Source organism: Stereum hirsutum, assembly GCF_000264905.1.
Source record: "Stereum hirsutum FP-91666 SS1 unplaced genomic scaffold STEHIscaffold_14, whole genome shotgun sequence".
Lineage (NCBI taxonomy): Eukaryota > Fungi > Basidiomycota > Agaricomycetes > Russulales > Stereaceae > Stereum > Stereum hirsutum.
Window position 1 is genome coordinate 476235 of NW_006763144.1, and position 14868 is coordinate 491102.

The window sequence follows — 14868 nt, forward strand, 5'->3', positions numbered from 1 at the left end:
CCAGGGGCGCTTTGTATGGTAGGTAGATACATACAAGAAGAGCAATTGTCGACTGAGTCCATGAAAGCACTGGTCCTTCGCAAGTCGACAACTTGCTTTGAACGCAAATTCCGTATTTCAGGCTGTATTTGAGCCTATGCGCCAGGCTTGCAGCACAAGCATACTCTCAGACCTGGTCTGAAATTTGCAGGAGGTATGAACTGCCCACGATGAGTGCACTTTCTTTTCTTTTGGGACTAAACATCAGGCTCCAACAGTCACACAACTGCCAGTATCGTTAGTTCGGGGTGCTCCTGGGACTGGGATTGAAAATTAGGATCCTAAGTTCAATTGGACCATCGTCCAGCACACAGGAATGTTACTCGCGATATCGTAAAGTAAGTTGGCCTCATTGAACTATGGTCAATAGTAATCACCGTGACGCCGCCTATACCGTCTATGTCCATATTCGCCACCGCCATATCCATCGTCATCCTCGTTCTCAGAAAGAGCGGCATCAGAACCCAAATCATCGTCCGCATTGCCCCCATCTTACTCAACACCATCAGCATCCCCGTCAGCATCACCACCTCAGTCATCCGCGCGCTCTTGACCAATTAGCTTTCCATCCTTCCTCGCCCGAATCGCCCAGAATGCCAACTTGACATGGCTGCCGGGACCGTGCCCTCTACTAGAGTACATGCTGCCATGGGTGATATTCAACGAGAAGTGTCCCTCGAAGATCTCCATTACTTCCTTCTCAGACCCTTCACTCCCAGACGCGGACGCCTTGACCTTAGACCACACAGGTCCCTTCATCTTGAACACGCCTGAGGAAGCCGCGATCCCACAACCCCACCCAAGCGCAATCTTCATCTTTCCCGAGACTCCGGGTGTATCGGAGGAGGTGCACGTCTCTGGGGTGATGAACTTGTCGAGCTCGGAGGAGGTGAAGGTGAGCTTGCCTGCACCTGAGGCGGGTTTGGGCTTCAGCGCGTATATGCTGATATCGAATGGCAGCTCTTCCATGGGGTCACGGATTCCTGAGCTCCTGAACCGACCCTTGGTCTTTTGCACCCCGGGTGCGAGGTCCGGAAGGAAGACACGAGCAGACATGTCGGGCTTGGCTTGGTAGGTGAGGATGGCGTTATAGAGACTCTCATAGTCGGGCTCGGTCTTGCTACCACTGGAAGGGAAATAGACTTTGGACAGGAATGGAAGATGCATGGAGTAGAGGTCGAAGTGACCGGAGAGAGGCGATGGAGGAAGAGCAGACGGCTGAGCAGACGCCCCAGTATCAGTCGCATTATCGGGCAGAGAAACGACCGTAGTGGCTGGGACGGCGCCAGGTGCGGCCTATTCGACAACATATAAAACCCCGTCAGGCGGAGTCCGGACTGAGGAAGGATCACTCGCACAATCGCTCATGGATGAAATTACTGACCGTATCTTTCAAGCCTTCATCCTTCTTCGAACCCTCCGTTATCTCTCCTGCAGCGTTCTCGACCACATTGGTATCTTTCTTCGTATCATCTGTGGCCGGCTGTTCCTGTAGACATTTCAGCCAGAGAACATATCCGTTATACTGTGATTCCACACCCAAGACATCAATGTTGAAAAAAAATATGAATGACTCACCTCCACGGTCGCCGACGTTTTTGCCTTTTTGGCAGGAGCCCTTGTTCTTTTCGCCTTGGATTTCGACGCGTTGTTCGTCGCGTCGCGTTCTTGGTCCGAGTCGTCCGCGGCGACGCGTTTGTTGTTGCTTTTTTTCGATGACGCGGGCGACAACCACAGACGCAACACCATCCGGCGCGCAGACAGAAAACAATGAGTACATGAAGGACGGAGAGGAGAGCTTTATAAAGGCTTACCGGCATATTAAGAGTTCGAGTTTGTCGGCAAGGGTAATTAACGCAGAGGGAGAGTTGCAGGACGCGTTCCAGTCGCGAAGGTGGTGGTTCGGTTCAAGACGAACTCGTACGATTTTTGTCCTTATATAATGGCAGTATTTACAATTGGGTTATAACCACTGCTTGTTACAACGAACATTATAATGGGACGGAGGACCAAGGCGCGTCTGGCAATGTGGCACCAGCCTGAGTGCACTCGTGCGCGCATGAGAGCGTCAAGAACCTCACACTTATCCCCTACAGAAAGAAGGAGAGCCTATGAGTCTGATTCTCTAGAAATTCAGTCATTGAATGGCTGGCTATGTTATGGTTTAAAACAAAATGTCGGCCATGTAGTGAAAGGAGACCTGAAGAGGCTCTGTGGCGCGAGCCCTGTAGCCTACTGGCAATCAGCTGTAACGACTAGCCTCCTGACTGATTGTCGTAGTGTCAAGCCTGGTGAGCGGTCCAACGCTCATACGTACCCCTTCCTAATATCTTTCATCCGGCCAGTGAACATTAAGTATAATCACTTCTTGTTGTCCTGAGAGTCCGTATGCTTTACATCGATGCCGTCTATCTCCTCCTCTGGCAGATCAAATCCACCTACGCCCCACATATGATGTTCTCTTATCCTCGGCGCCTCAGGCCTTGATTTAAAAGGCGCCGATGTCGATCCAGAATATGCAGCCTCTGCAGCAAAGTCGCCCACATCTCGTCCACCCGTCTCGCCCGCCCTCTGGGACCCAGGCTTCGCAATCGTGGATGAAACGGACTCGGTACTAGCAGCACGAGAGCCCGTTCCTTCCCACTTGCGTACGGTCGAGGGCAACGGCATCCATAGTTCCTCCGCCGCATAGCTTGAACTCGTCATCTCGAGTAATCTGGACAACGCACGTTTATACGCGAATTGCTCATCTTTGCCTGCAATTCACGACGTGTCAGCGCGATCCAAACCTTCCGTCGTACATAACATAAGAGCACAACGAGGTGAGTTGGACGGATGAGATAAGCTTACCGGAAAATATGGATAACGTCTCCAGAGCGAGTGGAGCCGCCGGTGGCGCCTTTTCCTCCCTCATCTTTGGCTCCGCGTAGCTCGAGATATTCGGTCTGTACCCGTCTTGTGTCTCCCACACCGACTCGGCCATCATCACATCTACGTCGTCGTTCACCTGCTGAATTCCCCCTTCAGTTCCACTCAATGCCACACTACCAACGCCGTCTTGAGAAGCAGTCGCATCGGATGAATTAGCTGGTTCAACGGCCTCGGGGAAGAAAAGATGTTCAGGTTCGGCTTCTGCGAGACACATGATATTACATCGCGATTCGTAGAGCGCGTCGATGAGCGAGATGAAGCGACGGGCTTGGTTCTTCGAGGAGAGCTTCAGGATTGGGATGTCCGTGATGATGATGGTACGATAGGTCGAGGTGATGGTCAAGTAATCGGCAGTGCCTAGCGACTTGATTCGATGATTTCAGCAAGAGGATGAGGAGGAAGGACGAAAGCAAGATGCTGAATTAAGGTGTGTAGGAACCAGGCCTCACCTGATCACAGAGCTCGGCAAAAGAGAACTTGCAGGCGTCTCTAAGAGTCCATGGAACGTGAAGTGGTCGACCAAAGACATGCAGTGTATCGGTTTGAGGAACTATTGAATGTCAAATACCTCTGCTGGTACAGTCAATTAAAAGCAAACATACCAGAAGATTGTGATCCCTCCGTAACCTTTTCAATCATCTCTTCAAACTCACGCTCCTCACCATATGTAAACCATGACCTCCTCCCCTCACTCTCCCCAGCCCTAACCTCTCTCCAATCCCTCGCCTCCTCCCCACCGGCACCCATCTCAACGACCGGACACCTCCCCACCAACGCCTCCACAAAACCTTCCAACCTCTCCCTCGCGACTCCCCCCAAATACAAGTCCTTCGGCACCTTATTAGAATTCCCGACGACTACGCCCCCCATCCGCCAGAACCACGATAAGACGTCAGCGAGGAGCGTGGCGCTAGAAACGTCGAGGAGTTGGACCTCGTCGAAGACGAGGAGCCAATGGTGTAATAAGAGCCGTTTGGCGACTACGAATGCTATCGGTGGATCCTGGGATGCCGCCGACATCGAGCTCAAATTTGCTCGGGAGGAGGGATAACGGGTCCAAGAGGTCGGAAGTGAGCCTGTATTAACGAGTGTGCGCCAATGTTCCCGAATACCTTTCGTCCAGCGGGGTCTTTCTTCCTCGGAGGACGTAGAATGTAGTGGAGAAGATTGCGGCGAAGTATGTATGGCTGACATACGCCGTTGCGTTTCTTCCCATGCCGCTCGGTATATCTCGAGTATGAGTTGACTGTAGTGTTTACGGGCTTTGTAGGGTGTGGGGACGGAGGCGAACCACATGTTGATGAGCATGGTTTTACCGGAGCCTGGAGGGCCGGTGAGAAAGAGGCCCTGTCCATTGAATTGGTGTCAGCGAGGAACAATGTGTTGATATTGATAGCGAGAGAGAGTGAGAGGGGAAGATGGTGCGCACCTTTGGCGTATCCAACTCTGTCAACTCCTCCACATGGCTCTTCACTCTCGTCAATGCTCTCGTCTCAATTTCCGTCTCCTCCTTCCGGCTGTATGACCACCAAGGTTCACCGTCCTCTGGATCTCCTTCGCTTCCTACCTTATTTAAGCTGTCCTGGGATTGTGGTTCCCCTCGTAGATATCTCGGTGGTAAGACCGGAGGCGCATAGTCAACCAGATCCCTCTGCAACCTCCTGAGCTGACGAGAGATACAGTCAGTCAATCAATCTCTTCTTCCTAGTAAGTTAACCATGTAGATTCAAAAAAGCACATTATGTACGCACATGCATTATTACTCTGACCTGTTCGGGGTCATATTTTAACTTTCCTAGTGCTACGAGCCCTCTGTACTGTTCCAAGAGATCGCTAGGTTGAGGGAGCCCCGCCTTCGAGTCATCTGAAGTCCCTGTCGAGTAAAATCGGGAAAAAATACGTCGCTCGTGTTTATGCGAGAGTGTTGGATACTGAAGCTGATGATGTCCGCTTGGAAGTCGTCGGAGGCGAAGGCGCATGGTGAGACTCAAAGGCTACTAACACTAGCAGGAGGTAGATAAGTTCTGACGGTGTCGAGCGTCCAGATGGTTGTAAATCAATTTTCTACGACGCGGCACAAGACATAATATTTGGCGACATACAATGGGTATTTGGCCACGTACATATTTTGTTTCCAGCGTGAATCAAAGATGTTGGAAGGGAGAGCGAACACGAAGGGGTGCCACAACCGCTTCAAGTTCAAGACGATTAGATTAGAGACCGTGAAATCGGCGAGAATCTAAACTCGGAGATTAGAGCGAAACTCAATCGAGTTTCGCTCCACCGGCACGAGCGCTCACCACTGAGGAGCATCAACCGTTCCAGTCTCGGCTTTTGAGTTTCGATTTTGGACGATTTCACGCTCTCTATTAGATCGCCAAGTCCGTCATGACGTCATTCTCAGCTCCGTGATTTGATCTCCTGCTGTCGCCACCCCCTTTCGGTGTGGCACATCAAGCAGAGCACTTTCGTCCTCGTTAGCTTTCGTCTTTGTTCGACAAATCCATCCTCAATGCTCAGCGCTCAGGGCTGCAGACTCACAGCTCACAGCTCCCCACTCACCCAATCTACACGGCCTTTTGCCACGGCCACAACCTTCAAACTCTCTAAACCTTTTGTCAACTTGGAACCATACTAAGTATAAGCACACTGCCAGCTTGAACTCGCACTGACCTCAAAACGCTCGTCAAGCACCTCTAACGCATGTCCTCACTCATACCCATTAGCACTCTACGCCACTCCAACCTGACTTACAAAGAACACTATACTAATAGACAACGAGTAAGTACACGCGCCAGGAGCCCCGTCCTTCCCGAAACACTACAAATTGATCCATCGAACGATAGCCTGAGTATGCACCGCGGACCGGCTTGCTTCATCTCCCCCTCCATTATACCCTCCACCTTCCTCCCTGCTTCTTGGGCCTCCTTCACCTATACTATATCCCACGCTCACGCACGATGATGACTCGGCCACTCAGTTCCGAACGGCCTAAATGACACCGACACTATAGTAGCTAGACGACTCCCATGAAAACTTACAGTCCCCAGTCCCCAGTCCCAGTAAGTACTTACCCATGCAGTCCCACGAGGAACCTGCTGGTGAACCGATGCCGAAGTGACAAGCACAAGCACACTCAAGACAATAGCAAGCAAGGAGGTCCTCGAGGCCGGAAACGGCGCCCAGTACTTACCGCCATGATTCAGATTGGAGCCCGGATCCGTAGATTTGTAGTGAATCTGTCCGGCAAACGGCATGCACGTCTCGCATAATAACTTGACTAGTGATTTGTAGTTTGGATAGTCAGCCTGTAGCCTCCTGTAGCATACTTAGAATAAGCGGGGACGGACGAGGAACCCGAGGACGGAGTGCGGATTGCGGATTTGTAGTGAAGTCGGCGAGAAACGGCGGTGTGATGTGTGCTGTGTGCTGTGGGCGGTGGGCGGTGGGCGGTGGGTATGTGGATGGGGCTCGGAAGGGTGAAGGAGGAAGGGAATTCGGAAGGAGGAAGGAGGAAGAAGGCCTTCGAGAGGGTAAGTTCAAGATACATGGTGCGAGGATTCAGATGAGAACATGAGGCCCGCGTTCGTGGGTTCTTTCGCTGCGAGAATGGGGGATTTGTAGAGTCCGTATGGCGTATATGGCATGGACGAATGAGATTTGTATTAGTAGTGCGAGATCATCTCGAATTTGTAGCTAGGGGATAGGGACGTCGACCTGATTCAGCCTGATTCAGCCTGATTCGTACAGTCGCGGTGTGTGCGAAAGGGCCCGATTTGTAGTGTAAGAGAGGGTAAGGGGCCGTGATGATTCGGATGAAGCGTTGCAGCAGCAGCAGCAGCCTCGCCGAGCCCACCCGGATTTGTAGTGAAAGTAGCAACGATGTGTAGTGAAGCTGCTACTAATCGAGCAGCGAGCTCGGCGACGCAGTGCCCGCCGAAGTTCGTTGGGCCGTCGATGCTGAAGAGAAGAACCCAGCCAGCCTGCAGAACGGTTTTCGAGAAAAATTTGTGTTGCTCAGAAGCATGGCAGTTCCGTCGCAATTGTATTTCGCTCCTGATTTGTAGTGCAAGACTCGGTGATACGGTACGAGCGGCGACGTTTGTTGTTCATGTGTAGTAGATTGGTAGAGGGCATGGCCACTGGCATATATGTGTAGTGGTTGTGGACACTGATACGGCGAAGGAAACCCGAGCGTACTGCGGACGATGTGTAGAGTGTATTCGTGGTCAAACCGAGTAGAATTGATACAGTCGCAGTGAATTAATGGAGTAGGGCAAGGACACTAGCAAGAGCGCAACGAGGATGGTATGATAGGCTTGCTGGGTACGGACTGCTTACACAAGATCGCGCAGGTATGACCGAGGGCCCCGAGCTAGATGAATAGGGGAACAGGGAAGGAGGACAACATTCGAGGCGAACGATACTGTATTGTGGCTTCATTTCGCATCGGCTGTGTAGTGGGCCCGGGTGTGGCGAGTACCAGACGTTGCCTGCCGCGAGGTATCTCAATGGGCGACGAGTAATGCTCATGTGTAGTACATTGGTGTTAGATGGCATGGCCGCTGATTCGGCGAGGAAAAAGCCCGGCGAGCGTACTGCGGGTCCAGGAGGGTGTGTGGAGAGACAGACAAGTAGGATTTTGATGCATGAGTAGTGTAACGGGAGGAGGGTGATAGGATGGTCAGCTTCGTCTTTACACAAGATCGGACATGTGTCTGAATCGTGGTAAGGACCCGAATACCCCGAGGGAGGATGAACGTTCAGAGAGGAGGATAAAACAAGTATAGTGTCGCCCGAAAATATTGAGAAAACGATTCATGTCATGTCATGTCGACGAACAAAACTTCTGAAGGTCGAGCAGGCACCTTACCAGCTAGCCACCAAGCACTGAAACAATCAAGAGCTCATCCAAACACCAAACCCAAACACAAATCCAAATCCAAATCCAAATCCAAACACGACCAGAACAGCTATCGTACCTAGTACTCAGTCCTCGACGTTCAACGTTCAACCACAACATGTACAGCAAACGGAGTCGGCTCCAATAATCGTCTGAACGGCTGAACGGCTGAATGTCAGAACCATATACGTATGTCTGTCGAAGGTGGTCGATGGCGCCTGGCAGTGTTTCGGAACCCGCATACAGTAACACAGGCTCTCACCGAGGCAGCGAAGCACGGACCTGTCACCTACAGCTGTAAGGATGCAAGCATGTGAGCATGTGCATAGCTGTAGTAGCCTGAAGGTACGATTGCACAGCTGCAGCAGCCTGAGGATATACACAGCAGGGAGTGTGTATAGACGCCCTGCGAACATAGCAAGTCGTCATGCCTCATATGCCTCATACGCACACGGGAGCAATGTACACATATGGGTACGGCGTAGCGCTGCTCGAAGCACAGGGCGCTCCGAGCTATGTAGGCTTCCCACCGGCTGAATCAGTATCAGTATATGGATTATGGATTCTTCATCCTAATATTAATGTTCGTACGAGTTCATACCACAACAGTTACAGTTGTATGATGCATATTCGAGTCCCGGAGGCGGGTTCAGAGACGGCTCAGATCCGAGGAAGTCAAAGAGTCGAGGTTCCGACGTTCCTAATCCTATTGATCGTGTGTAAGTGCATACTAGCTGAGAGTACACATCCGAAGCGGGTAAAGTCGCTCAATCCCAATACACCGTACTCCGTACTCAGATTACGCAGATAAGCATCGCAGAATACAGGCTTCCTCTTCCTCTTCCTCGTCCCACCGTTCCATTCCAAAGATACACACAACAGCACAAGCGGTGGTGGAGACTCAGTAGTCAACGAATAGATATGTAGATACGCGAAAGACCGGGATGTGCATGTGAGAAGCAGGACAAACGAACGGAGATAAGCCAGCGAGAGGAGCGGGGACCCGATTCGGAAGGTTGGGCGCTGACAAGGTTTTGATGAGGAGCAAGATGCAATTGCAAGATGGAAAACAAAGCAAGCAAGCAGGCTAGTAAGCACGCACGCAGGAACACACGCAGGAACGCACGATCGGGCACGGGCACGATCTAAGATCGGGTCTATTTTGACTCTTCGCTCGCGACGTTGTTCAACTTGCGAAAGTGGAGATTGTGCGGCAGCCTGAGTACTAGTTGGGACGAAGTAGGGCGGAGAGATAAAAGTGCGTTGAGGTGGTACGATTGTTGCGTCGCGTAGTTACTTGGACGGTGTGATGTGACGTCAAGGAAAAGTCCAAGGGAAGGCTGAAAAGAACGAAGCGCGGAAGGACGGGGAGCTTGCGTGATAGGCCCCGACAGATGTCGGCAGGGAGAGGTGTTGTGCAAGTGCGCATGCAAGCAAGATGCTCCTGATGTGACCGGTGACCTCTGCGGTGGTCAAGTCGGGGGTCACCAGAGAGGGTTGGCTAGAGGTAACAAATCCAGAAAAGGGATGACAACGAGCGGCGACCACGGAAGGCTCCAAGAAGAATGCAAAGCTCAAAGGTGAGGAGGAAGAGGAGAGGGTGGTGACGTCAAGACGGTCGTCGGCGCGGCCGGTCTGCCGGGGATCAGAAGAGGACAGGACAAGTTGTGGAGACGCGCCGAGCGCTGCACGAGCCACAGCTCCCCACTCCTTCAACAGGCCGTCCCTCCGCTCCTTTTCTCTTTTCGTCCTCTACACCTACCATAGATACCCCACTGCTCCGTGTGTGCAACGACTATGCCGACCTCGTCGCAGCAGTCGACAGCGCCCCCGAACTCGCCCCTGGCAGGCACATTCAAGCAGCTCAGACTGGACCGCGACCTGCACTCACGAACGGTGCGTGTCGAAGAAAAGCTGGAGGACGTGACGATGTCGGACGGGGACGACGTCCGTGGCCGACAGGAGGGGGAGACGGAGCGAGAGAAGCAGAAGCAGCCAGGTAAGCACTGTCCGTGTCTGAACACTCGCCTTGTCTTTATGAAGCGGGCGATCGTCTGGGGGTGCGCCGTGTGGGCGGCTGGGCGAGTTCGTCACGGCGGGGCAGGCACTCGGGTGAGAGGACGGTGCGGAAGTGGCATGTGGCGGACGAGATCGGATAATATTTGCGCGAATCCTGGCTGATTCTCTTGATTTCGTGCGATAAACGGGGACTCAGGTCGAGGCAGCCGTCCCACTCTCGGTCGCAGGACGACATCGTACTCGAAGCGTCACTCGTCGCTCGACACTCCCCGCGAGGTTCCCGCCCCCTTCCGTTTCTTCGACGACCGTCCGACTTCAACAACGTCGTCCCACGCCCACCACCAGCCCACCCACTCTGCGCCATCCAACGCCCCTCCTGGTCAGCACCAGCTCCAGTCCGATGTACCTTTGCATGAAGACGACCAGCCGCCCGCGTACGACTCCGCTCCCACACAGCTCCCCAGCCCCCCTCTCCTAGCTCGCGACCCCCGTCCTCTCCCCTCTCCTCCCGCAAACAAAACTTCCAAGAACATGCTCGACCACGGCGCAGACTTTATTTTCCCCCCCTCCCTCGACTCCGCCTCCCTTCACGACTCCGTCGTCCGTCACACGCGCGACGGCTCCGGATCATCAGCCACCAACTCCCGTCCCGCGTCACCACGTGCCGCCACCCCGACCCCCGTCTACCCTTTCAACCGTCCCTTTTCCTCCCCAAGCGTCCAGGGCCCTCCCCTGGTCCCCCCAAGCCGCTTTCAGCCCGCGAACCCAAACTCGCCGACCTGGTATGACCGCAACTCGACAGCCTCCCTCCCTCCCATGTCCCAGACGCCCTTCTACACCCTTCCCTCCTTCTTCTCCCCACCACAGCAGGCGCAGACTCTGGACCAGCATGCCAGTGCGGACGATCCCGTGCCAGCTCCGAGCTCCGTCGCCCCTCAAATGCGCGACACTCCAATGGACATCGCTCCCTCCTCCGCCTCCTCCTCCTCCGCCGTCGCTCAGGGTCATCCCCCATCCTCATCGGCATCCTCCACCATCTCATCGGCCTCATCGATGACGGCCCCTCCGGCATATACCGCCACCGCTAATAACGCCTCCGCCTCATCCTCAGCAGCACCTCCATCTGCAGCCCTCTTTCGTTCCCACTCCGAGTACTCTCCGTCCACACCGGCAGCCCGTATACCTGTGGTCGTGCCTCCTCCGACCGTCGCGCAACCCTCACCGAGCATACCTCCCCCTGCACCACCCACCATCCTGGCGCCCCCTGCCCCTCCAGGCCCCGAGCGTTCCAATCACTATCGGCCGCATGAACCGTTCCTTGCCCACGCGCCTCCACCGCCGGATACATGGATCGCGGTGGAAACACTGACGAGGGAGTACAATCTGGTTGTGAGGTTGCCTGGCTTCCGCCGCGATGGGATGTGAGTAGTCACCCTGCCTTTTATTTATTTATTTTACCTTTCGCTCTTTGTTACCTTCCGTTCGCCGTGTCTGCTTTTGTGATCATGATCTGACTCATCTTGATTCTTCCGTTGCTTCTCTCCTTCGTATACGCCGACTTTCCCCCTTTAGCACGCTGGCGACGCGCAGACGAAGGGTATTGCATCTTGTGGCGGACTCTTGGGAATCGGGTGGCGGTGAGTTAAAACCTTACTTGACATTTCAGCTCCTTGCATCATCATCGCGCGTCACGATCCTCGTCCTTTCCGTCATGCTTCCTTTTGTTGCGCTTTGATTTCCCCACCTTTGGTCGTCCGCGTTTGGAACCCCCGTTGCTAACTAAACTCGGTCTGTTCCTGTTCCGCTCCGAAAAACCTTGTCTATTCGGGGATATTGTTTCGTCGTCGGTTGCGGTCGTCAGGTCATTTCGAGCGCAGGATCTCGTTTGGTTACGATGCCGACCTGGCGCAGGTGCGGGCTGAGTTTGACGGCGACCTGTTGAGGTACGTTCCGTTCAATAGGTTTTCGTCGGGTTTGGCGATCGGCCCGTTTAGGTTTTTGGGTTTACGCTGACTGGGCTTCGTGGGTAGGGTGATTATCCCGAGACGCATGCCGTCGATGACATGGTACGGCGAGGCTCGCGATTGAGCTGTGCCTGTGCCTCCGCACCTCCTGAGTCCAAGCTCGTCAACTACGCCACGCCACGCCACGATCGTAAGGTTTATTCAGAAGTAGTCGCTCAAGAGTCGAAGAGTAGAAAAAAGTTCAACTTTACTAGCCACTTAAGTCTCCGTCTCCGTCTCTTACCTGCTTGCTACCTATCTGGCCGAACCAGCATTACCATCACATCGCACTCGACGGCCCAAGATCTCATAATGTTTTATAGCTGTTTTCCACTTTTTTGTTCTCCCTCTCTCCCCGTCCGTCCATCCTATCCATTCGAATACCCCGAGTCTCGGAACGCGAAACGAAACGGCCGGCCGAACGCATGCATGCTTGTACACACTTTACCTCCCCTTTCCCCCTCTTCCCCTTCTCTCCTCGCCCCGTCGATCCTCTCTTTTCATCTACGCTCGCCCCCCTCTGTCGCCATACACACCCGCAACGCTCCCCGTATCAACTTTCTCCCGCCGTCTATCTGTATAGTACAGAAGGACTTTTTCGGTTTCAGACCGCTCATCCTACCCGTCGCCGGTCTTTACGCCACTGCACAGTGTTTTCCCGGTCGCATCCAACCCATCCCAATCCTAACCAAGTATCCATACGTCAATATTTTTTTTTCCTTTGCTTCATTCAATGTCGAGCCCCTATCGAACATTTCACTATCTCCTCTCGTCTTGCCTTGCCGCTGCTCTGCCCCGTGCTCCCCGTCCAATCCACACATCGTCCATTATTCCAATTCCAATCCCAATTCCAATCGATTTCATCCCTCGCAGCCCAATCTGTTCTATGTTCCCCGTCTCAGATCTCAATCCTCAGTATCTATCTATTCGCCTCACATAACATAGTCCTCCGTCCTCGTTTCAACCCCTTTGTTTAGCCCCTGTTTGTTTACAACCGTTGTCTTTTTCATATATTCTTTCATTTTTTGTTGCCTTGTTTGCCTGCCTGCCCTGCCGGTTCCCCGTTTGCTCGCTCTCGTTTTTCACCCACCCACACTTCATTTCTAGCCGTTCGTTTAGCGCTCCTGGTTTCACCCCCCTTTGCTTTTGACAGTTCATTTTATTTATGCATGGTGAGATCGAGGGCGTTCAGTCCTTAGCTTGCTTCTTCCAACCCTTTTCCTTTTTTCTTTCCTTTTCCGTTCACGATCCACGATCCGTCATCACATCACCTCTCCACACACCCAACCCAACCCAACCCAACTGAAATCCATTTTCCCTTTCTTCCTCTTCTATTTCATCCTGCTCCGGTTCGGTTTCGGTTTCGGTTCCGGTTCCGGTTCCTGTTCGCCTCGGGGTTCCCTTCCACTCTGCGCCCGCTCCTGCCTCTGCCCGTTCGTCCTTTTGTTGACTCACTCGACATAGTCGACATAGTCGACATCTTGACACATTCGACACGCTCGACCCACTCGACATACTCTCTACTCTTATTGTACATCTCTACATTACCCTACTCTGGTCTTTTTTTGTCTGTTTTCTTTTTGTCTTTTTTTGTTTGTCTTTTGTTCTCTTTTTTTTCTTTGATGCTAGTAACGTATACATACATTGCGATGGGGTGTGATGTGTGATGTGTGAGTGTGATGTGTGATGGATGTGTGATGTGTTTGCGAGAGGTGAGGAGACAGGTGAGGCGGTGATTGACAGCGATGTGTGCGGTTGAAGGCAATACTGGTGAGGGGGTGTGCAGTTGTCGCTGTGGTACGTTGGGTTAGTTCTGAATGTGGTAAGGACACCATGCAAGACTGCATCTCGTTCGAAGCTTTGAAAGCTTACACCACGACGACGTCCATTGTCCATCGTCTGTACTTCGTCTGTGCTTCATCCCAAGTGGATGACTGGCTTTTTTCGTTCCATGGCACATGCAGGGGTCATTTCTCTTTGTCGTGCGTTTCACGAAGGAACGACAAAGAGCGATTCCGATTGCCGGGGAGTTTCTTCGTTGTTTGCCGGGGGATTTCTTCCCTCATTTTGTGGGGAATTCAAGGAGAATTTCTTCGTCAGTTGCCGGGGAGTTTCTTCGTCGTTTTGCCGCACCGTCGTAGGTCGAACGAGCGGTGTGGCCGACTAAGTACCGAGTTCTGTCTGTCTTTCACCCTTTATTTTGATGTGCAGGTCTGAGGTTTTTCATGATTAAGGAGTAGCGCCCAGTGGTGCCACATTTCCAGTCAGTAGCACTAAGCAGACCCTCTTCCGCGGTAAATACCCTCATCATACTGACTTGAAGCCTACGCTCTCGGTCTCTGCGTTCATAGCATGGTTTACGTTGTCGTTGAGAGACAAGAATATGTGGACCACACCGCTTGTTCAGCGTTCAACCCACAACCGTCCGGCAAAGGACGAAGAAATTCCCCGGCAAAGGACGAGGAATATCCCCGGCAAACGACACAGAAATTCTTCAACGAATGACGAAGGAATTCTCTGGCAAACGACGAAGAATATCTGCGTCAACTGCGCCAAAAAAAATTTGCGAATGTCATCGAAGACTCAACGGAAGGTTCGACGACGAAGGGCGAAGGTACGGCCAGTGACATTCTTTACGGGCTGTTTAGTCCCCTACTTGTATAATTGCACGGCTCGTCTGCATGTAGATTGATATCACGGCAATGTCTCTATGCCGCAAGCAGAAGCTTCAGCCCTTCTAGGTCGTCTGCTGCATCATGATCTCCATCCCTGCTGCTGTCAGGCGATCTTGACCTCTCCTCCATGGCCATTTCCTCCATATCTATAGTGGTGGTTATAGATAGAGATAGACTACGAGAGCCTTTAGGACTACTGGCATCCAGACTGCCCAATGACCCTTCCGGACCTCGTCTTCGCATCTAGCTACGAGACATCGCGGGATCGGCTGAGGAAACAGAACGATGCGCGACCCCG

The 14868-nt window shown here is 52.9% G+C and overlaps 5 protein-coding genes across 5 annotated transcripts; 3 read left to right on the plus strand and 2 right to left on the minus strand.

The window, feature by feature from the left end:
• Nucleotides 1–570: 570 nt before the first annotated feature.
• Nucleotides 571–1788, minus strand: STEHIDRAFT_160394 (uncharacterized protein; the record flags this gene model as incomplete). The annotated part of the gene is made up of 3 exons (XM_007307910.1): nucleotides 571–1335; nucleotides 1424–1528; nucleotides 1618–1788. 3 exons carry the CDS (start codon nucleotides 1786–1788, stop codon nucleotides 571–573), a joined length of 1041 nt encoding a protein of 346 aa, XP_007307972.1.
• Nucleotides 1789–2400: 612 nt separating this feature from the next.
• On the minus strand, nucleotides 2401–4984 carry STEHIDRAFT_102151 (uncharacterized protein; the record flags this gene model as incomplete). The annotated part of the gene is made up of 6 exons (XM_007307911.1): nucleotides 4722–4984; nucleotides 4400–4636; nucleotides 3573–4317; nucleotides 3420–3520; nucleotides 2890–3334; nucleotides 2401–2795 (listed from the first exon to the last, which is right to left on the minus strand). The coding sequence occupies exons 1-6, from the start codon at nucleotides 4947–4949 to the stop codon at nucleotides 2401–2403; spliced, it is 2151 nt and encodes a 716-aa protein (XP_007307973.1). The 5' UTR covers nucleotides 4950–4984.
• Nucleotides 4985–9155: 4171 nt separating this feature from the next.
• STEHIDRAFT_124118 (uncharacterized protein) lies at nucleotides 9156–10600 on the plus strand (the record flags this gene model as incomplete). Its single annotated transcript, XM_007307912.1, has 2 exons — nucleotides 9156–9872; nucleotides 10089–10600. Coding segments are annotated over exons 1-2 (484 nt in total), but the record flags the coding sequence as incomplete, so codon positions are not given.
• Nucleotides 10601–10720: 120 nt separating this feature from the next.
• STEHIDRAFT_84037 (uncharacterized protein) lies at nucleotides 10721–12609 on the plus strand. Its single transcript, XM_007307913.1, has 4 exons — nucleotides 10721–11313; nucleotides 11465–11529; nucleotides 11754–11835; nucleotides 11923–12609. Exons 1-4 carry the CDS (start codon nucleotides 10832–10834, stop codon nucleotides 11978–11980), a joined length of 687 nt encoding a protein of 228 aa, XP_007307975.1. The 5' UTR covers nucleotides 10721–10831; the 3' UTR covers nucleotides 11981–12609.
• A 13-nt stretch (nucleotides 12610–12622) lies between these two features.
• Nucleotides 12623–13166, plus strand: STEHIDRAFT_149172 (uncharacterized protein; the record flags this gene model as incomplete). Its single annotated transcript, XM_007307914.1, has 1 exon — nucleotides 12623–13166. A coding segment is annotated over one exon (250 nt), but the record flags the coding sequence as incomplete, so codon positions are not given.
• Between the last annotated feature and the right edge of the window lie 1702 nt (nucleotides 13167–14868).

Coding starts and splice junctions, on each gene's coding strand:
- STEHIDRAFT_84037 (XM_007307913.1), top strand. CDS start 10,832: ATGCGCGACACTCCAATGGACATCGCTCCCTCCTCCGCCTCCTCCTCC. Junction 11,530..11,753: donor CTCTTGGGAATCGGGTGGCG/GTGAGTTAAAAC, acceptor TGCGGTCGTCAG/GTCATTTCGAGCGCAGGATC. Junction 11,836..11,922: donor TTTGACGGCGACCTGTTGAG/GTACGTTCCGTT, acceptor CTTCGTGGGTAG/GGTGATTATCCCGAGACGCA.